Consider the following 21,330-nt stretch of genomic DNA (forward strand, 5'->3'; position numbering starts at 1 on the left):
TTCTAGCACTGCCCAAACACGTACTCATTTTACAGATGAGTAAACTGGAACAAGCGGAGTAAAGGATCTTGCTCAAAAATACAACACAGTGCCGTGCCGTGACTCGAACCCGCAACCCTTCGGTCACTAGCCCGTCGCCCTACCACTAGACTACCGTGTCTCCATATCAATAAGCGTGACATGCGAACTGTGCTTTCTTCGAATTCTCACCAGTGCAGATTGAAGCCGTTGAGAAAAGATCCAAAATCTGTGTAAATTGATTCAATGTTTTCCTTTACGTACTAGATCTGATGTTTTTTTAGGAATGATGGTATGTTTATCGTTAAGCAAGATAGAGCGTAAGAAAATCGCTGAGAAAAAGTCCTATAATTGCCACGGTACCTCCATGTTATGATAAATTATGGAACTTTAAGGTATCCATTGAAAAAAGATCTTAAATCATTTGAAAATATCTTCTAATGAATTGGAACATATCTTAATAAAATTCAACCTTTTTTTCAAATTTAAGACCAATTGAATTAAAGATATCTACAATTGAAAAAAGTGTGCTTTATGAATATATATTAACGGTTTCCATGGTGCCCATTAAATAGACACCTAACCGTATAGACCAAAACCAAATAAAACCAGACTATATGGCGCAACATCAACGTAGTTTAAGCATTTTTCCTTTTTTCTGTCAGTTTTTCAATGATGATTATCTGTATTATAACAGAAAATAGTCCCTGCAGGTAGGGCGTAAGAATTGTACCTGCTGCTCCAATTGCATCATCATAAGAGGCGACTAATTTTGGGATCTTATCTTTTCTCTTCTTTCTAAGCAACTTTCCCTCTTCTTAATAACTCCCTTGACAATGCCTCACTTTTGGCCTTTCGTTGAGCGTTTGCCCCTGTGAGGAAGGCTTTGGGTTCTGTCCCCTGGCCGAGACATACCAGAGTCTGTAAAAATGTTAGTTTCTACTCCTGCTTAACGCTCAGCAATTTAGGAGTGGGACGACTGGTTCGCCCGGTGTCCGTTTAATGTGAACGGGTGGGGTGTCCTGCTGGGTGTCTTCGGCAGTATGTTTCAGTGAGGTAGCACTATAAAGTCGGCATCAGTTCCGCGCTATCACAAGGAGACAAACACGAACATATCGCAGCCTGCCAAAACACACGCGCATACACTAAACGCATGCCTATTGCACACATGGGGGGGAGGGGGGGGTCCTTAAATGACCTATTTGGGAATTTGTTTTGTTTAAATTTTCTTTGAAATCAAAATTAAAATCCAATTAGATACATACATATATGTTTACATTTCAAATTACATAAAGATAACGTTCATCAATAAAAAAAAGGAAGAGAGTTACAATAATGTGTCAATCTCACTCACCATTCTTTCTAGATTAATTGACATATTGATCATCATATTTACCACTCGTAGTCTTCTAGTAGTATATTCACACGATCTCCTAATAAGAAACTGCATTGGGTTTCATCCTCTATATTTGTAAATGAACTATAGGAGGGAACTTCTAAAGCATTCACCACACCATCCATCATTAAGTCACGCGTTTCGAACAATTTCGGACACTCAAGCAGAAAATGAAAAACAATATCAGCAGTAGATTTACCACAAAGTTTACATAATACAATATCGCGTTGAAATATAAATGAATATTTCATTAGCTCTATTAACTGCCACATGCATTTATGCGATTTTTGCTTGGTGCTCAGTTATAATATGGGATATAACATTCACGCGTCCACTAATTTATAGAACGTATCTTAAAATCTGCATTTGGTTGGATATTGTGTTTAAAGAAATAGCGCAAACTAGCAATAGTCATCATTGAAGTTTCGGTAAGACACGTCTACCTCAATCTGTATGTGCCGAAGATCTGCGCCTGTCGTTTTCTTTCCATGTTGAACCGTTTCAACTGATTGAACCGGATACGCGAAGGGGTCATAGTATCAACGTATAGTGAAAATATGTCGTGAATGTACAATGATTTGGGTGCAGTTGAACATGTTGTAGGGTTCGTTATAGTCGGGTTAGTCCGAAATAAATCCACATCAAGAACCATTGGAGTTATATGTTGATTAAGCGATACACTTACAAGTAGGAGTTATACTGGTAAAACACTCGTCTCGTGCAGTTTTAGTGAACACTTAAATTAAGTGATGAAAAAAATGGATGATGAAATATTCAACAACATCAATTTACTATTATTTAAATATTGCATTACCATAATACCATGATTGTGTAGTAATGTGCTTTCGATCCACCACAACTACTGGGTGATTAGATGAGCAATTTCTAAAAGCTTTTCGGGAAAAGTATTTAGTAATATCACTGACTTGGATCTAATGTAATATGACAAATTACCCAGTACAATTTAGAAACAGGTTTGTTTGTTTTCAAAATTGTGGATTCTGGCATTTTCGCTGTTCGTTCTAAACGAGAACGAATTCTAAGGAATTGAGTGTTTACACATTCGATAATGTCATTTTAACATAGCATTTTTTTTAAAGTTTCAAAAAATCGACATAGGCCAATCGCCGCTCGAATATCTAAATCAGCCAAAGTCAATGTTATGGTGAGCGGGGTAACAAGAATGGAACACATTTTTAAGAAAAATATTAATATTTTCTATAACGTTTCTGAAAGACCAAATGTGACTGTAATGAAACAAAACATGCCTTAAACCTTCATTTTATGTATTTCTTGGGTATCAACAAGTGCGTGTGTCTAATATTTTAAGCTGAGTACCCAAAATGGAACACTTCATCATATAAGTCAGCTTATGAAAATAGCCGACGGCATTTAAAATAATCGTCTTCATTTCTAGAATTTTAGTAATTTATTCCCATATAGTTTTCCATGTTTACAAATATGATAGGATATTTATGTTGTCGCACCGTACCGTTTCCCGGGATATTTTTTCATTTTGGGTAACGTTCCATTTTGTATACCTTCATCCTATAGCTTGAAATAATTATTTTCGCGAATGATTCGAAGCAGTTTTTGCTATGCATGCAAGTTATAGATAGGCAACATTTAATCCAATTCATTAAAAAAAAAGAGTTTCCCCTCTTAAATAAGCACTTTAAAAGACACAACTTGAAAGGCTGAAATTCACCTCAAGGGCAATAACTCCCATTAGGGTTAAGAAAAATAACAAAAAAAATGAAAATATTAATAATATCACGGAATTAGATCTAAGTTCGTGATAATATGTACCAGAGACGTATATACTATTATTCTATGGCTTTATATGTCTCTACATGTACTTAAAATTGAGTCCCATATACATTTAACTATATGCAAATATTATGAATAAACAGCTAGTTCAGGCAAAAATAAGCGATAAGGTAGGCCTAACCGGAAATAGGAAATTGGAATCTAACGGGCCTTGCATGAAACTTGAAACCCACGAGTTTGTGCTGCCAGACGCCAGTGCGTGTTGTTTTGCTGCAAATAATCAAAATTTAATGTCGACAAAGAGATGCTTTGCATGCTTTCAATGGCAAGGTACAGACGTTAGTGTGTGGGTAAGGCTAACGTCAGTTTACTGAACATTTATCTTATTTTAAAGGAAGAAAAGCGGCGGGATTTGCACTTTTTTTTAAAATGAAAGCTTGGCGTGAATCTTGCTCGGCTATTTAGATTATCTAATAATTCGTTCAGAAATACCTAACATATTAATTGCGGAAAGTGTAACGTGTATATTTGATTATTTTTTTCAATGATTTCATCAAATAAGTATGATAAATCTAGTAAGGGCATCATTTTCAGTGCTGGGCGTAATGGCGGCCATTTTGCTCAATGTTTTGGATAAACAAATTGCAAATGGCCCATCTCAACACTGTGAAGTTACAAGATGTCAATATTTGACCTAAGTATCAAGTTATAATTTGATTACACTGGACAATATTTTTTAAAGTTTGAACCCAGAGAAATTAAATAGATACTCATCTTGGTTTTCAAGGCATATTTTGGTAATCATCTGATCATCGTTTTTGGAAAAAGCCCTTGGGAGACTCGGAGGGATATGTCGCATGCTATGTGTATAGAAGATATATAATTTTACAAGTAGGCGTCTTTTTATGTTTATAGTACTATTTAAATGCTGTGATGCCGGGACGCTTTTATAAAATATATGTAACAGGAGAAAGAAATGCAACAGCCAGATCAAGTTTCAAACTCTAGACGGGGGCTCTTACCAATATTGAGCTACCTGGGTCACTGACATTCCATCCAGCCAAGTTCCGCTACAAATATATCTTCTGTAATAAGTATTGTGAACAACTTGGAACAATTAACCTGTACTTATATATTAAAGGCCTTCTGATCAGTGACAATCTAAAATTCTCATCTCCCATAATGATAGCTAGGCAAGATTTGTGTTGGATTTCTAAGAAAATTATTGCCTAGCTATATCAAAGAAATTGCCTGCTTTACTTCTGTGTATTCAGTTTTGCAGTCAAGTGATTTAATTAAAGTGTTGCCCATGGAATGAAATCCTTGCAGATGAGGAGAATACTGATGACAGTGATGTAAAATTATCGACATTCTATTAGCCATCCCCAAGATCAATATATGAAACCGCAAACTAGCGAAGTGGGGATGAAACATGCCAAAACATCCTTAGTTATTAATGCAACAGCTGTTATTAAAAATAGATTTCCCCCCAAGGGCAGTTGATGAGAGAAATAAAAAACATACCTGAATATACGTACACTACTAATTGTTTGTAAATAAGGACCGACAATATGCTTGTGCCTGCTAATCCCCTGAGCACTGATGTGCAAAATTGAATAAAAGCTCATTAACTTGTAGATATACATTGCCATAGCATGTGATGTCCTTGTGAGGGAAGGATTTTCAAACCTTCCCTTCCTCTTTTTTGAAATGTTTGTATAAGTTGACGCTGAAGATGTATATGCAACAATAAATATAGTATATTTTCTAAATATTATTGAAACCATCCAAGGACAAGTTTGAAGAGAGCAGATCAAGATTTGTGCTTGAAAATTGAAGTCTTCTTTAAGAGCTTGTGTATTAATAATAATTATTCATTTGCAAGAAGTACTAGTACTGTCAGTTGCACTATTTTGATGGTAAAGGTAGATATTCTTCTATTGGCCAAAATGACAACTTAGTTAGGTGACATCAAATTTCATAATGGCGACAATATACTGTCTCTTTTTAGCTAAAAAATAGTTTTTATGTACTTTCTAAATAGGATTAAGAAATCTAAATAGGATTAAGAATAGTCTTCAATTAAGATGACATGGGTATGATGTATATCTTACATACATATAAGTGGCAGGGAGAATGCCCTGTAAAACCGCCTTGTCTGAATTGAGTTGCAGACGTTGCACGTAACTTGAAATGTCAGAAAACTTCCCCTATTTGCTTTATTCACATTTATTTTTGCAGCTTCCTCCAATGAAGCCAATGAAATTCTTCGATGTTGAAGTGTAGGTGTCTACTTGTGTGGGATCATCAGTCATCTTAGTCATGACTTCACCAAATTCTGAGCCTAACCCATTGGACATGTCAGGTTAATATATTTATGCACAATCATAGAAATACACAGATAAACCACCCATTGGAATCTGTCTTTGAGAGTGTGAGGGGTAGTGATGGGCAATCAGTTTAAAATCATAATTGATAATCGGTTTGTGATTGTTAGTAGTAAACCGATAGAAGATCGATTGCATAATGGGTTCATAATGTTTTTGGAGGCATCACCTCATTTTGTCTTTGTCACATCTAAATACAATATTTCGGTACATTAGGTCCAGTTTACAAAGACAAGTGTAAGCAACTGTGATTTTAAGTCATTACATATTAGATTTATAGAAATCCATTGTGAAATATAAATATCATTTCACTTTAAACAAGATTTGTGGTGTACATGTATGTACACACAGACAAGGGTAACAATTTGTGTTGAGCATGTCATGGTGTTGACATTAAGATGCTAATTACATTTTATGTCGTCACTTTAACTGGAAATCGTTGTGATGATGCTTTGATCCTTAAACTAGATGTAGTTCCCAAACCTGCAATAAAATAGGTAGAATATTGGGCATAAGCTGATCCTCTTACCATAAACAATTGGTTATCTACAAAACATATTGTGCCTTGGTCAATGCCTTTGTGGATTTCTTCTTTCTCTCAAATGTGTGTAGTTATCTGCTTATAATTACGTATTAAATAATAATGTAACATGTCTATTTCAGCCTTAGGAGGCCAGATTTCTGCGTCCCTGACGCTCCCACAGGGAATGGGACTCCAGAGCATGCCAATAATGTTGTCGCTCAGTCTTCCTGAAAAGGACAAGGGAGATGCCAAGATGGGTAATTAAATCACAAACACATTATATATATGTAATCAATTCTATTTGCGTTGATTATTTTGTTTAGACCAAAGTTGTTTCTGTTTTTTTTGTGCCTTCCTAAACTTTTTTGGCAATTTTCACCGTTAAAGCCAAGATTATTCTTCTATATAATTTGAACCTGATAAAAAAATACTGAAAACAAAACTCATTATCTACCTTACTACCCTTATTTGCGCCTTGATACTTAATTGGTTATGCTCATTTATGCTCTCTGCACCCCTAGATTATGTTATAGCAAAATTGAAGGCATGCAGCTAGCTGTTTGATTGGTTTCATTTTAAAAAGCCTAACCAATCACTAGGCTGATACCTGTCCTTGAAGATTACATAGTCTAGGAGTGACACCTGGTTTCAAAGCCAGTCGATTTTACCATTACACTACTGCCAGATTCTTTTGATGTGCGTCGAAGGATCAAACTAGTCTTGTCTCCATCAATTTTGTCATGACATATTCCAGGGTTGGAGAGAGTGTAAGCGAGCGTAATCCCATTAGTGTGGAGGACACCCTAATTCCTTCAGATTATTATTCAAATGTGTTGTGGTTTTTTTTGCCTTATATTTATGAAGAGAGCAAAATAAATCCTGGGCCCGAGATATTCTTGGGCCTGTAGATATTTAGTATGTAAGCTAGTGAAAACTTCTGTGTGTTTGCTCCATGTGTAAAGGATCTATTTAATAATCATTTTATTATCATTTAATTGTTTGGTTTCTTCTCAAATAAACAACTGAGAGGCAAAATAGCTTTGTTACTCTAAAAAAACCCTCTACATATTATATAAAGGCTACTTCATAGCCCTATAACTATGTTGGCATTATTGACCCTTTCACCCCTATGTAATTTTAATAAACTTGACCATGTATTGATCTGGATAAGTCCATTATGGTCTATAGTGGTGAAAGGGCTGGATTATTGCTGAGTGGTGTCTTTAAAAGTAACACTAGAATACATTTTTAGCTTTTTCACCCCAAATAAAACGATTATATTGTAAAAAAAATGAGAACTTGTTCTACTGCATATTCAGATATTCACATTATGCTGCAAAAGTGTTGAGGAATTCTTGCTGTTATGTCCTTAATAGCAAATTTTCACATTTTACTTCAAACAATTATATATTGGCTTTAATATGTCGATATATGATTTATTTATGAACAAGTGGAATATCATTGTATACATATTGATCTTCATGGCTTTGTTCCTTTTGCTGAGCAGAGAACCTCAAATTAAATATGACAATGAACAACACATAAAAAAATAAAATACAACTGTCAGATCTTAGCTTTAATTCTATGTGAAATTAATTTTATTTCGCACCAAGTAAGAAAAATGCACATCAGACAGCTGTACGCTGTTTTCCGCTATCATTGCCACAGTTGTTTCTGTAACATGCATGGAAATATAGTGTGTTGTATTGCATTATTGTAATGCTATGTTTCAGGTGTCTTGCCCCCAGTTCTTCAGTTGATCCAACAGAGTGGGTTGCAAACCCTGTCGCAGATCTTCCCACAAGCAGCACCACCCCTGACTAACTCCTCCCAGGCCACACCCATTTTGGACTACACTACGGTCAGTCCAGCTCATCCTGAAACTGGAAATAGCTTGTCAGATACAACACAGAAACCATCAGCCAGGCCTTCATTTGATTTGTCATCCTTCCTAAAACTGCAAAATTCAAATGAATTGGTATCAATTCAGAATCGGTTATCCCTTGCCAACACCTGCTTCAATAGTCTTGCTAATATAGTACAGGCGTCTACAGATTCTCCAGTGTTATCTCAAGCACAGACTCTGACTAGTTCCTCTGAACAGGAGAATGATAACAGACAGTCTGATATTATTGACCCATCGTCTACACTCTCATCCTCACAAGCTCCTGCAGTCCTCCAAAACTTGTCTGTACAGGATGCAATAGTTCAACTTGGTAGCGGTGAGTTCACCAGATCAGATCTTATAAGCCCACATCTGGAATCCCTGGTGTCTAATGCTACATTCATCCAACAGTGTGCCAATCAGGACCTAGCCAGTGGTCAGTATGTGACAAATCAGACCTCCCAACTGTCCACCCACCAGTCTGCTGATACCCTTCAAGCACACGGACAACATGCAGGAGAACCCTTGATGTCTGTCGGTGACCAGTGCCAAATGACCACTGATCTACAAAGCACAACACTGCAGTCAGGCATCCAGAACCAAATATTGTGTCAGAGCACATCTTTGGGGCATCAAACAGATGGGACCGAGTTGTCATCCCAACACCAGGAGGCACCACAGTTGTCACAGCACCACATGGAAGACTTAAGTCTCGCTCAACAAAAGTGCAACGATGTAGCCATTGGTAATGAGATGACAGTAGGTGAGTAACTGATAAAATTCAGTAATTCCCTGAAAGACGAATGACAATTTTTGCATTTCAGATACTGGTATGTCTTGTTAGGCCAAATTAAAAAATCTCAAGTTTCCACTAACCCTACCTACCATAGATTTTTGTGTCTATCCTAAACTCCTGCACTATATAAGCAAAGTAAAAATATTTTCCAAAATAAAAGCAATCACCGAACTACCTACCATACTTTACCTGAGGATGATAGCGGAAACACAAGTAATATATTTTTTTGTCCTTACAAATAAAGTTTAGCTCTGATTTCTCATCACATTTAGGATTCTCATCACAAAGGAATTCCAATTAAATGTACCTTACTAAATTTTGAAATTTAAATCAAATTAATTTATGCTTGGTCAGTACAGTGTTAGTGCTGGCCTTTTTAAAAAAATAAGTGAAAGTGAAGATCTCAAATAGAAGATAGGAATTGAATATATGTGAATGAAGTCTGAGATGTCTTTGAAATATTTGGATTCCTCTGCAATGTTTATGCTTCAGTATGATAAAGGGACTGTAAAAGCGACACCTGATTAAGTATATTTTAATTAGTGTACATGGTCTTCATTTACCTTTTTCCAGTACAGTAACAAGAATAAATACGTCTGATATGCTTAATTAAGAAAGTTAGTATTGCCTTGAAACACCATGTCATAATGCTGATTTTCGGTCTTTCAGATGACTTCAAACAAGATCGTATTTGTGAGATTTTGTGGTTAGACGTTTTAGAATTACAAGTGATAGAGAAAATTATTTAGCATTGCAGTTATGCAGTTTTTAGAACAGCAAACCCTTCAGAATGATGCTTATATTAGGTGCCAATCGACGACACGGGAATGGCCATGTTGTGCAACGTGATGTACTCCCGTTTTTTTTTAAAGGGGTGGCTAATACCATTCGTCCTTTTCCTTTCAAATGTGTGATCTTTAAAATATATACATGTATATATTTTTTATATAAAACATGAATTACGGTGAATGTAGACGCAGGAAAATAATTATTAATATTACATCACTGAGGCTACTTTTGATTTTGATATTTTTTTATTTTTGGATTGAAGGCATTAGACTATCTAAGCCTGCAATTAAAGGCGAATAGTATTGTAAAATTAAAACTTTTCAACATACATTTTTTTCACAATTCCTGTGTCAAGAAAATGAGATCAAGTCTGATTATTCTCTCTTTTGAACAGAATTTTAAAAATCTGGTGTAAATTTTCAGCATTTTAATTGAAGTTATATTTCTTATTATTACAGCCAATAATCTGAAAGTATTTAAAAAAATATCACATCATGGAATAAATTACAAACATGATGTATGACAAAATTTTAATTTAACAGAGTACTCCTTTTAACATCATGTTGGATGGTATTTCCATTTTAAAAAATATGAACTATTGAATGATTTTAATGGAGGGCCCATCCGTAACAGTTGGAGGCCATTGTTTAAAAAAAAAATGGCTACTGAAATTCACATGTGGCTACTGATTTTTTAGGTCCAGGGTGAGCCCTGAAACTGATAATTTTCACATTGACAGTAATTATTGAGTAATGGGTACTACTCATGATGTGCGACCATGGTGGTCAATTATTTGTACATAACTTTGCCACTTATTAGCGATGATTGTTTCATTCTTCTAAACATGTGCACACGCCAGGTAAACAATTCAAATTTGAACCTTTTATTAAGCGACTATTAATTTCTGTAATTTCTAACAGGATTGATAATGATTATTTAATTTTGTTCGATCTGACCGGAGGTTTACTGTATATGCAATGAAATACAGAAAATTGATGATATTGTTTTCTGGTGTTGTAGTTGGCTATAGCCCTCAGGATTACCTGCACATGCAGGCAAACCTGGCCACAGCTGCTTATATACCAATCCGAGAAGAAATCGCAAACCAGGACCCTTCAACAGTTGCTGCTAGCTTGGCCAGTCAGATTGAGGCCATCTCAAGTGCTATTACTAACCAAAGTGGGCTGATCCAGCTGCCAACAACAGGAGCCAACCCTCAATGTCCTAGTCATTGTGAGCATTTATTGACATTTCAGCCGCATTCAATTAAGGAATGATGCATCTATGTCAAAATCTTATTTTGCTGATAAATGTAATTTCAAAAACAAGCTCTTGACATGTTGTTGAGATCAATCTGAAAGGAAAAGAGAAACTGATGAAAAATGATTCAAACTGAAAATCGTCCAGTTATAGTCTAAAAATACTGATAAAACTTGTTTCTTCTTATAATTACGGTTAAAAGTGATATAAACATCATTCATCATGGAAGTTAGGTGACACAATAGGGCACCTTTTGGTCCAACTTTCCTTTTGGTATTTTCATTATAAACTCCTTCAATGCCTTTTGAATGTTAAGAAGAGGACCATATTGTTGCATGAAGATCATTTAAACCTTTTTAACGCCACAAATGACGCCAACAAATCTTATCATCATATGAATTGAACAAGTCTTTCACATCACTGCCAACCATGTCAGTGACTTATCTTATGTCACTATTTTTGCAGTGGTTGATCTGGTCCTGAAGTTAGCGGGGAGACGGGATGCGAACACACCTCATGAAAATCCCGCTGTAGCAGTCAGCATCCCTGTTGAACCAGTAATAGGGGCTGGCCTGGCGATACCAGAGGTGTTTGTATCCTGTGAGTCTCATATGCATTGTATCCTGATTATTTGTCATTGTAACAGGTAATTTTAAATGTGCATATGATCAGGTTAGTACTGTTGAAGTAGAAAAATTGCTAATTTCACCAACATCAACCCAAAGAAAGAAAGGGTGAAAATACAAAAATATCCAATTTTTAACTTATTCCGATTTAAAAGGTGTTCATTCTTTAACTCATAAGTTAAACTTAAGTGAAATGTTCATGAAATGTAGGCTTGATAAACTGTGTTCATTATTAAAATTCTTGAGTGAAAAATGTGTTCGTTAAGGAATTATTAACTTCATGAATTGTAATATCTGTATTGTTTATTTCAAAGTAGCCTCAGCAAGGGTGGGGGGAATAAGTGTCGATTAAATAGTAGAAGTAAATTGTTATTTCAAAACTTAAAATGTCAAAGTTGTGCAGTGATTACAGCAGATTAACTTTCATGCTAGAAATTTCTTTAGGATAAGTGAGAAATTCTGTTGAATAGCAGCTATAAGTTGTAGTAGCATGAAAAACTGCAATTGTGATCTTTTTCAAATTTAGAACAAAATGAGAAATTGGACCAAATTGTGGCCTGAAAAGTGAGGAAAAATGGCGATAAAGTTATCACAAAATTCGTTTTTTTTTCGTGTATTTTGTAAGCAGCTGTGAATATCAATTTGTGTTTTGTAGTTTGTGTGGGGTGTAATGCAGCATCAGAGACCTCCCCTTGCCTGATCCATGACACAGAGTACACTGCCATAGCTGACAGCCCCATACCAAGTAAAGCTCGGGCCTCACTCCCAACCTGTCTATACCTGAAGTCTTCGGAAACCATACTACAGAATGTCATGGGTAATTTATATAGATATATATTACATTGAAAGTATTGAAATCTTTACATATGTAAGTTTTTGTATTCCTTTCTGAAAAATTATCATATGGCCCATTTGTTTATTGTCTAATGTTTAATGAGTCGTAGACATAAATGTTCAGAATAAATTTTATTTCTAAAATATCTAATAATTTTCTGAAATTTCTGAAATTAACAAATATTTATCATCTTTGTCCTATGGATAATCATCTTATTCTTGGATCCCTATAGGTACCATTTTAATTCTGAGATTTGATTTTTTTTTTTATACAAAATGAAAGATATGTGTCTTCTTGAAGCTAATCAGATACTGACCAATGTCATCTACTTATAAGCCGAAGGGTGGTCGGGTGGCGCAGTGGGTATCACACTCGCCTTTCACCGAGGAAAAGGTATTGGTTCACCTGCCCGACCACATGGAGTTTCTTCAAGTACTCTGGTTTCCTTCCACATTAAGACCCTCAGTGCGCTAATGTCCAGGCCAACAAGAGGATTAAATATAAGTTGTAATAACATGTTTCATAATTGTTGTTTATATTTATACTTATAAGCTGTATGATTTAATTCCAGGTGTGTGGTCAAAGGTGCCAATCAAAGCCAAAAGCAAATTTGGGCCTCTGGTGGGAAAAGTGAGCTCCTCTGCTCCTGGCGAGTCGAAGCTTGGATCTCTCCCAGAGTTCAAGGTGATCATCATTGTCATCATTATTCAATTTTTCAAATAGAACCATTTCATAGAACCATTTCTTCTTCATTTTTATATCCCCCACCCAATATTTCTCGGCAAACAGTGAAAATTAATTTGGTTGTCATTCTGTCTATACAGACACTTGTCTTTCCAGATTATTTTCTGTTCATTTGCAGTTCTCTTGGGTCGAAAAGACTTGATAAAGAGCTTTCTTGTTATATTTAGCAGTGTGTAGAGTGTTAACAGCAATGCATGACTTAAATGATGCGTGTAGATGTTAAATGTTGATACCACTACCTGAATTACAGGTGATCTACAGTGATAAGGTGGACCAGTACGACCTAGATGATGAAGAGGAGTGTAACTGGCTAAAGTTTGTACAGATGGCCCGTACAGAGGAATCCCAGAACATGGTCGTCACACAGATGGGCTCAGATATTTACTTCTTTACCACGAAAGATGTGTATCCTGGTGAAGAACTGCTCTTCTGGTACTCCAAGGACTACGCTCGGTTTCTAGGTAAATAAATATCCCATCCCATAATTCTTAAGTTACCTATGTAACAAAAGAAACAGGTGAACGATACAGGCCCTCTGGACATCTTGTTTTTAAAGGTGGAAAGAAGTACATATCATGTAGTCTGTAAAATTCTTTTAAATGTTCCCTGTATTAATATATCTTGTTCCACCCTTACCTTGGAAACCAATGATTTAACACAAAGCGAACATTTCATGTTAATCATTATCACAATTTTTACCAACATGTATAATAAGCGTTACGTTCTGGGATGAAAATTAAAATTGGGGCAGATATTCTTTTTATGCCCCTCTCTGTTGTATGAATCCCTCCACAGATTCAGTTTACACTTGTACCAAAATGTGGTAAAATGTTCATTTTAACAAGATTTTAGTGGTTATTGGTCATAGATCATGCCTATAATAAAGTAAAATATTCATGTACAAGATATCCGCCCCTCTCAATAGATTTAGGTTATATTTGCACTATAGAATGACAGCATGAAGTTCTTCACCTGCTCAGAATCTGGTGGTCATTGGTCAAGGTCAATGGGTCATAGGTCGTATTTGATCACTTTGATATTCCTGATGGTGATGGGGGTATATCTAGGTGATCCAGGACTCTTTGCTGTACAGTAAAACCACATATAAATGTCTGTTATGCAGTACTTTGTGATTCCAATTGTTTGTTCTATCTGTAGCATAGTCAAACCAATCATAAGATATCAACCTTTTGAAGTAATTATAATTCAATTCCAGTTGCTGTTATCCAATTAAAGAAAACATTTGAGTAAAATGTACCTGTTTAAGGATTCCCGTACAACTGCCAATAACTGTTACTAAGTATTGGAAACTGTTCTTTTCCTGTATCAACAGAGCTTTGATAAATCATTCCTGAAAAGAAAACCATACCTTTAATGAAAAATAATGAACATTGATTATAAACAACAGTGTTCCCTGTTTAAAGGTCCTCCGGGCTAAACGGTGACTCAAACCCTGTTCTTCAGATTATCATAGTATCGCTCTAACCGTTTGAGCTACGTAGTCAACACTGGTATCCATTCCCAGCTGTGCTACAGATAAATGCAAACAAAGGTAAGCACAGGTTACTGTTTGTAGGAAATATCACAGTGCAGTGGGACAGCGATCCTTAAGGGCAGCAAATGTTATTGAAGTAGGTATAAATCTGTTATATAAAGACATGATTGTGCTGATTTTAAATATATGTGAAAGTTTGACATGTAATATATCTCGGGATGTGTCTGTTATTTCAGTCAATATTTTATGTTACAGGAATACCAGTCAGTCCAGAAACGAAGAAGATCAAAATGTGTTATGTATGTGGTAAGGTGTTTGTTGGTCGCCTTAACCTGCGGGCTCACCAGAAACTCCTACATGCCGACGTTGTGAAGAGGAAGTGGAATTGTAACATGTGTGAGCAGGGATTCACCTCCTCTGCTAAGCTCAATGACCACATGAATATTCATATGGGAATAAAGCCACACACCTGTCAATACTGCGGGAAGCGGTTCACGGACCAAAGTAATCTCCGACAACACCTACTGACACACACAAGTAAGTCAATCAAGTCCAGATATTATGTTCATTTAAATCATTAAAGGAAAAATGATAGTGGATGTTATTTACAATTAACAAAAATTATTTAGATTTAGGGGTTTGGAATATAGACAACACTGAAATGTGGAAAATATTTTTAAGTTTGAAAACTTATTGTGTTGTCTGCAAAGCAAAGGTAAATAAGGTATCACTCTGACGGCATCATCACAGCACAAATTGTTTTTTTGAGAGATAACTCTTGAAAGGAATGCTTTGATTTCATGAATTTGCCTTTAAACACCTGTAGTATTGTTAAACGCACCAATAGTATAAATTTCCTGGTCAAGTTTGATTTTGAACCAAATCTGAAAGTCAACATGGCTGTCAATGGCTGACTTTGATTTTGAGAAAAGTATGAAGGGGTCCGTACTATAACTCTTGAATGGGATGCTTTAATTTTCATAGGACTTTCTACACATACCCCTGGCATCAATTACCTACTCAAGATTGGTTGGGATCCACTTTGAGTTTGATTCCAAATTCAATATGGCTGCCGGTGATTGATGAAATATTTACACATTTTATCCCCTGAAGACCTACAGTTAACTGTTGTTCTACACAATCATAGGAGGTTTTATTCTAGAAACCGATGCTATATGAATACTTTGTTCATCAAGATCAAAGCAGTTGTTGTGAAAACATTTAAGATTAACAGGTACACAGATTACGAAGTTCAAAGTTGATTTTGTGTCGAGAATACCAGGTCCACACATTACTTTATGGCCCAGGATGATAAAATGCATGTGTATGGCAAAGTAGCTACTTACCTGTTAAAATGTGATCTATTTGTGATTTTTAGGTTGAAGTATTACAGAGATTTACTCGTTACGTTTTGTAGATGTGAAGAGGTTTTCCTGTAATCAGTGTGGCAATCAGTTCCGTCAGAAGATCCATCTGCAGACTCACATGTTGATACACACAGGAGAGAAAAACCTGCAGTGTAGTTATTGCGTGAAGAAGTTTGCACGTGAATCTGATCGCAAACAGCATCAGTATCAACACACAAAGGAAAAGATTTACCAGTGTACAGAGTGCAACAAGATATTCTATAAACTGCAGAACTACAAACGACATTTATTAATGCACACAGGGGAGAAAAACCATGCCTGTCCAAAGTGTCAGAAGCGATTCTATACCAAGTACCACTTACAGCGACACTCGAAGATCTGCAAGGGAGCCACCACAAAAATCTACCTCAACAAACACGAGAAAAATCTCAACTTAGAAGAAATAGCCAATGAACTGACTGCAGGTCCTTCTGGGTCCAGGACCTTGGGAACCAGCACTGCTACATCGTAAATCATCTCAATCTCTAACTATTGTCATACGATTCTTCATCAGGATGCAACTCTGCTATTCTGCTGAATCATGGATTTTCCTTTAATGTCAGTTATTTTCTGCCTGCACGTTTCTGTGCCTTCTTCATCAAATCTCTAGGCTAATCTGGATAGCGGTTGGAAAAACAACTAACTTATTCCTTGCTGAATGCAGTCAAGCCATTGATATGAGAGTTTCAAGGAAGATAGATGGGCTAATATCAAAGCATTGGTACAAGATTTGAAGAACACCTTATCAAAAGGTAACATGTGCTGCATTTTATGTAGCTATTCTTTAAATCTGCTATCTCTTATTAAATTAAAGTAGTTTCAGATACACTGTGAAATCACTTAATTTTCATGGGTTTTTTAATTTTCGTTGATATTGTGGGTAAACTTCATCCACAAATACATAGGTCCATGAAGTAATAACAAATCGGAATCCACAAATTCATGTACCCAGGCAATGGTTTTTAGCTGGGAAACCATGAAAATATCTGATTTCACAGTAGTCATATCTTTGAATATGGGGTGAATCTGTTTCTCTCAACAGCAGAAATAATTTTGGTACTGGATGGTTGCATCTAGTTTTTCAGATCAAGTTTATTATTAGACTCAGTAGTCATAAGGATAGTAAATTAAATGCATGTCTAGTGGCATTTAATCTGAATACCAATTTGTGAAATATATCAAGTATATAATATTATATCTTGATTGGTCAATTGAGTCTAGAGATTTTGTAAATCAAAATAAATGTTTTGCATATGAAGGATAAATATTTTCTTTTTTTTTCTATTAGAAAATCTTCATTTACCAAATTATACTTATTCATTTACTCAAAAACTTCAGACTAGCTGATTTTGCTGAGCTGTTGTATGAATTCTGGACTGGATGAGCCTGCATACCTGTTACAAGGTAAGGTAGAAAAGTCTGTTTGCAGCTGCAGTAAAGATTTTTATGCAAAATGACAAAAGATTGAGAATTTTTATGACTTTTAAAGTAGAGAAATGATTTTTTTTTGAGCTGATTTTGCTCTTGAGGATCGACAATTATTTGAATAAATGGTTTTCCTATTAAACATGTGCAATTGTTACAGGGAGAAAAGGGTTTCACAACCTTTCGATGATTGGTTATCGTGTTAATTTAACCTTTAGTTTAAAACTTTTAAAAGACATTGTGATACCTTGCATCTGTTTTAACTTGGAAGATGAACTCCAGTTAGATAAACATGATGGTAAACCATTAACCGCTAGGGATCCTAACTTTCTGTCAAATTATGAGCTCTGATTTTGTTTTGCATCATGTAAGTAATTTCTAATACATGTTGCATCAGGTCCAAAGCAATTAAAACAGCACAGAGTTGATGTTGTGTTATTGAATAACATAGTAGGAATTTAATGAAAAAAGATAGGACCATGTTTCTATTTACCAGATGTTTGGAGAAGAAGAGCGGAGAAGTTTCGACAACAAAAGTGAACACGGTGTTGTTGAGTAGAGACGTTCCTGCTGTATAACAACAGTGTTTAGTGAAGACATTCCAGTAGAACATTCAGAAGACTGCTGTGAAGATTGTCGAGAATGTGATTCAAGTAAACAGAAGAGGAATTGGCTTACAACCATTATAAAAGTAATGACAGAGAGACAACGGACTACAAAGTAAGGGCATGTTTCCCTTAATCTGACCTCTGTCAGGACTTGTTAGTGTTGACTACTGGATTTTTATATGGTTAAAATTCTTTAACTTTGCTGATCTCAAGTTTTTGTCAATTTTCAGCTATGTTGTTAGGTATTCACAAATAAATGAAATGTTTTACAAAAGGAAATTTATGATATTTACACAAAAACAGCTTTCAACATGTAAAAGTAATTCCTTTAAAAATTTGGATCAGCAAAAGTAAAGTGTTAAGTTTTGAAATTGTTTTGTTACAAATCATCAAAGATTTGATTCAATGTTATCTGTTCAAAGCCTTATAAGTTTAATGATGAGATCATCTTTCATCTTTGTATATTTATTTTCAAAATTATTGAAATTCAGAACTAAACCTGCATGTATGGGGATCCAGAAAGATCATCCATAGACAAACACAAAAATATTTGTCAATATTTAGAAAATTCTGAAATCTAACAATTTGAACATTTTTGTTAATGACGTGTCAACCTTATCAGGCTCTGAACAACCCTATGTAATAAGTTTTATTTTGGCAGAGGGCACAACTTACACAGGGTTTGGTAAGGCTTTAATTAATTCACCCCTGAAATTTCATTCTGAGTTCAAATGTGTCTCCTGGCCCGTAAAAGAGTTGAGTCCTTTGTATTTAGACAAATAACATGTAAAATTAAAAGTGATGAAAGTTTGATGAGTACCCCACAAAGTCTTTGAATTTCTTTTTATTTTATTTTTAAACCATCACCATTAGTGATGATTTCTGCATATTCATGAAATATTTCTAAATTTGAATATAAAATGGGTCTGTGAAATTTGTTGAAATTCATCTTATTTTCTTTTTCAAATGCCAAAAAGTATTAAAATTTCATAAAAAAAATGCCTTCTGTAAATTTGCTGTCGATGGTGTGAAACTTAGTTTTCTGTTGTAATTTTGTGTGCAATATGCATTGAAGTTGTAACAAAAACATAAGCCTTGCTTCCAGTAAGCTGTGCCCCGTGGCGATATGTAATCGAAATTGTATGAGTAGTTTACGATATAAAAACGAAGGATATATAATTGTCAGTATGTAACTGGTGCATGAAGTATGAAAGTTGGGTTCATGTGTTGGACCCTTGTTAATGATGATTTCGGACAACTCAACATTAAGACATCGGCTATGTTGCTGTGCTATCATGGTAATTGCTGACATCATAAGGATGGACTATCACCATCATTTGATTTATGAAGCAAGCTGCTGTTGGATTGACTTCCAAAGGTAAGGTTCATATATCTTGATCAGCACTTTTATTTTGAATTTTTGAAAGCGTCTTTTGAAAGTATATTTTTTGCCACCCAACTTGCAATGTTTAAGGGATATTATACTGGAATCGCCCTGTCATATTATCAGTGGGCACCGTTTTGGACAGTAATTTGCATATTTTATTTTCAGATTCACTCATAAAACTTCCGACACATTATCTACACTTAAGCCTAGAACCATTTATTTCGGGGCAGTCCTGACAATGACTTGAAAAGCCCTTTTTCCACTTCACAACCAACTCCCCAAGGAGTCTGTTGAAAGCAAAAGTCTTACATTTTGTAAACTCAGTCATTGACTTAAACCAGTTCTGTTAATAGGACGTTAAACAAAATCAAACAAACAAACAAATAAACCAGTTCTGTATCTAAAATTATTATTAGGCCTTACAAAAAAATATGTTTGTTTCCTGTTACATCCTGGAAAAATTTGGGTACCCCGGGGGTGGGGATTTTTATTTTTTTTACATTTTTTTTACATTTTGATTATACATGAAATTGAACACCAAAACAAAAAGATAATGCAGACATCACCAACGAAACTACATTGTAGAAGATATTAAAAAAGACAGATTTGCCAGTGATACTTGTTTAATACAAATATTATCAAAATATTATTAACAGTAACTATTTATTACAACAAAAAAGTTATTTGGCATTGATGGCCTTTGAGGTTGCTTCATCCGCTGCTTTACTGCAAAAAAAGAGCATAACATTAAGAACAAAAATTAACTTTTGACTTCATTTATTTATAAGTTATAACACAATGAAATATGTGTTCCTGTTTTAATATTTTATCCTATATATTTTGAATGATATAGCTACACGTAGATCCATTGAGCAGGTAAATAAATATTTTTCCCGATATTAAAATATATTGAATACTATAGCTGTCACAGCCGCACCTACACCCAGTAGTTCATATCTGGCAGGAGTCTCCTTATAGTCACATTCACAGTATGTATAAATTAACCCTAGAAGATATTGTACTAAACGAGACTTTCAAAACTTTCACAAAATCAAAATTAATTCAAACAAACTCACCTTGTGATGTCACCAATCGTCTTCAATTCCAGGGCACTCGAAAGTGAGATAGTTAACTCCAAAGTTACTAACGTTAACTTCGGGCAGTGAAAGGCCGCTCCTGACTTCAAAAGCGCTAGAATAGTGAGGCAATTTGCTTTTGTGTTTGATTGGTCCGATTGGTATGTTTCAAAAACTTCTGCCATTAAATTAGTTGCAGGGACCGCTGCCATCAAACTTTTGTCGCCGGCGTGATCACATTTATTAAACTTTAATGCAAGCACTGTGTGTAGGGAAGCCATCTTAAAACACAGTCCGTGTCAAAAGAGCGCTTAAATACAAAACGGAAAACGGTACCAAAAACCTCCAAAACCCCTGAACCAATTTCAATGAAATTTTGCAGAAACCTTCCATGGCCAAAGGTCAAAAAAAATAGTTGCCGGTTTGGTCCTCAGCCCCCAGGGGCCTGAGGTGCGGGGCCAAAAAGGGTAAAATTGACTAAAATTTCAAAAATCTTCTTCTTAAGACCCAGATATGGTAGAATCAAATACTCTTCATAGATGGAAGGGTCTTAAGGTGCTTTACCAAAATTGTGAATTTCTTGACCCTTGGGTCCCACGTTTCCCCCTGGGAAGGGGGTAAACTTTACTATAGTTTATTTAGGAAAATCACATTTTGGACCAACATTTGTTTAATTGCCATTGGAGGTAATTCAATTTAGGTTAGCATTAGCAGTATTGGGTAGCAGTATGATGGTATGCACATATGAGCCCTGACTGACCCCCAGGGGCTGATGGGTGGGACCAAAAAGGGTCAAATTGACTGAAATTTCAAAAATCTTCTTCTCAAGACCCAGATATGGTAGAATCAAATACTCTTCATAGATGGAAGGGTCTTAAGGTTTATGACCCTAGGGTCTCACATT

General features: G+C 35.4%; 1 protein-coding gene across 1 annotated transcript; it reads left to right on the forward strand.

Moving 5' to 3' along the window:
- Window positions 1–3,411: 3,411 nt before the first annotated feature.
- On the forward strand, window positions 3,412–18,981 carry LOC110451257 (PR domain zinc finger protein 4-like). The gene is made up of 13 exons (XM_021499175.1): window positions 3,412–3,534; window positions 5,426–5,549; window positions 6,235–6,351; window positions 7,828–8,742; window positions 10,585–10,797; window positions 11,290–11,424; window positions 12,106–12,267; window positions 12,857–12,969; window positions 13,280–13,490; window positions 14,780–15,061; window positions 15,942–16,682; window positions 17,269–17,334; window positions 17,852–18,981. Exons 2-11 carry the CDS (start codon window positions 5,507–5,509, stop codon window positions 16,400–16,402), a joined length of 2,652 nt encoding a protein of 883 aa, XP_021354850.1. The 5' UTR covers window positions 3,412–3,534; window positions 5,426–5,506; the 3' UTR covers window positions 16,403–16,682; window positions 17,269–17,334; window positions 17,852–18,981.
- The last annotated feature ends 2,349 nt before the right edge of the window (window positions 18,982–21,330 follow it).

Source organism: Mizuhopecten yessoensis, unplaced genomic scaffold (genome assembly GCF_002113885.1).
Source record: "Mizuhopecten yessoensis strain PY_sf001 unplaced genomic scaffold, ASM211388v2 scaffold5893, whole genome shotgun sequence".
In the NCBI taxonomy this organism is placed as follows: domain Eukaryota; kingdom Metazoa; phylum Mollusca; class Bivalvia; order Pectinida; family Pectinidae; genus Mizuhopecten; species Mizuhopecten yessoensis.

Bases quoted from the DNA above. Each gene is read 5' to 3' on its own strand.
- LOC110451257 (XM_021499175.1), top strand. From the start codon at position 5,507: ATGACTTCACCAAATTCTGAGCCTAACCCATTGGACATGTCAG. The intron at 8,743-10,584 runs GTGAGTAACTGA...CTGGTGTTGTAG, and splicing joins TGGTAATGAGATGACAGTAG to TTGGCTATAGCCCTCAGGAT. The intron at 15,062-15,941 runs GTAAGTCAATCA...TACGTTTTGTAG, and splicing joins ACACCTACTGACACACACAA to ATGTGAAGAGGTTTTCCTGT.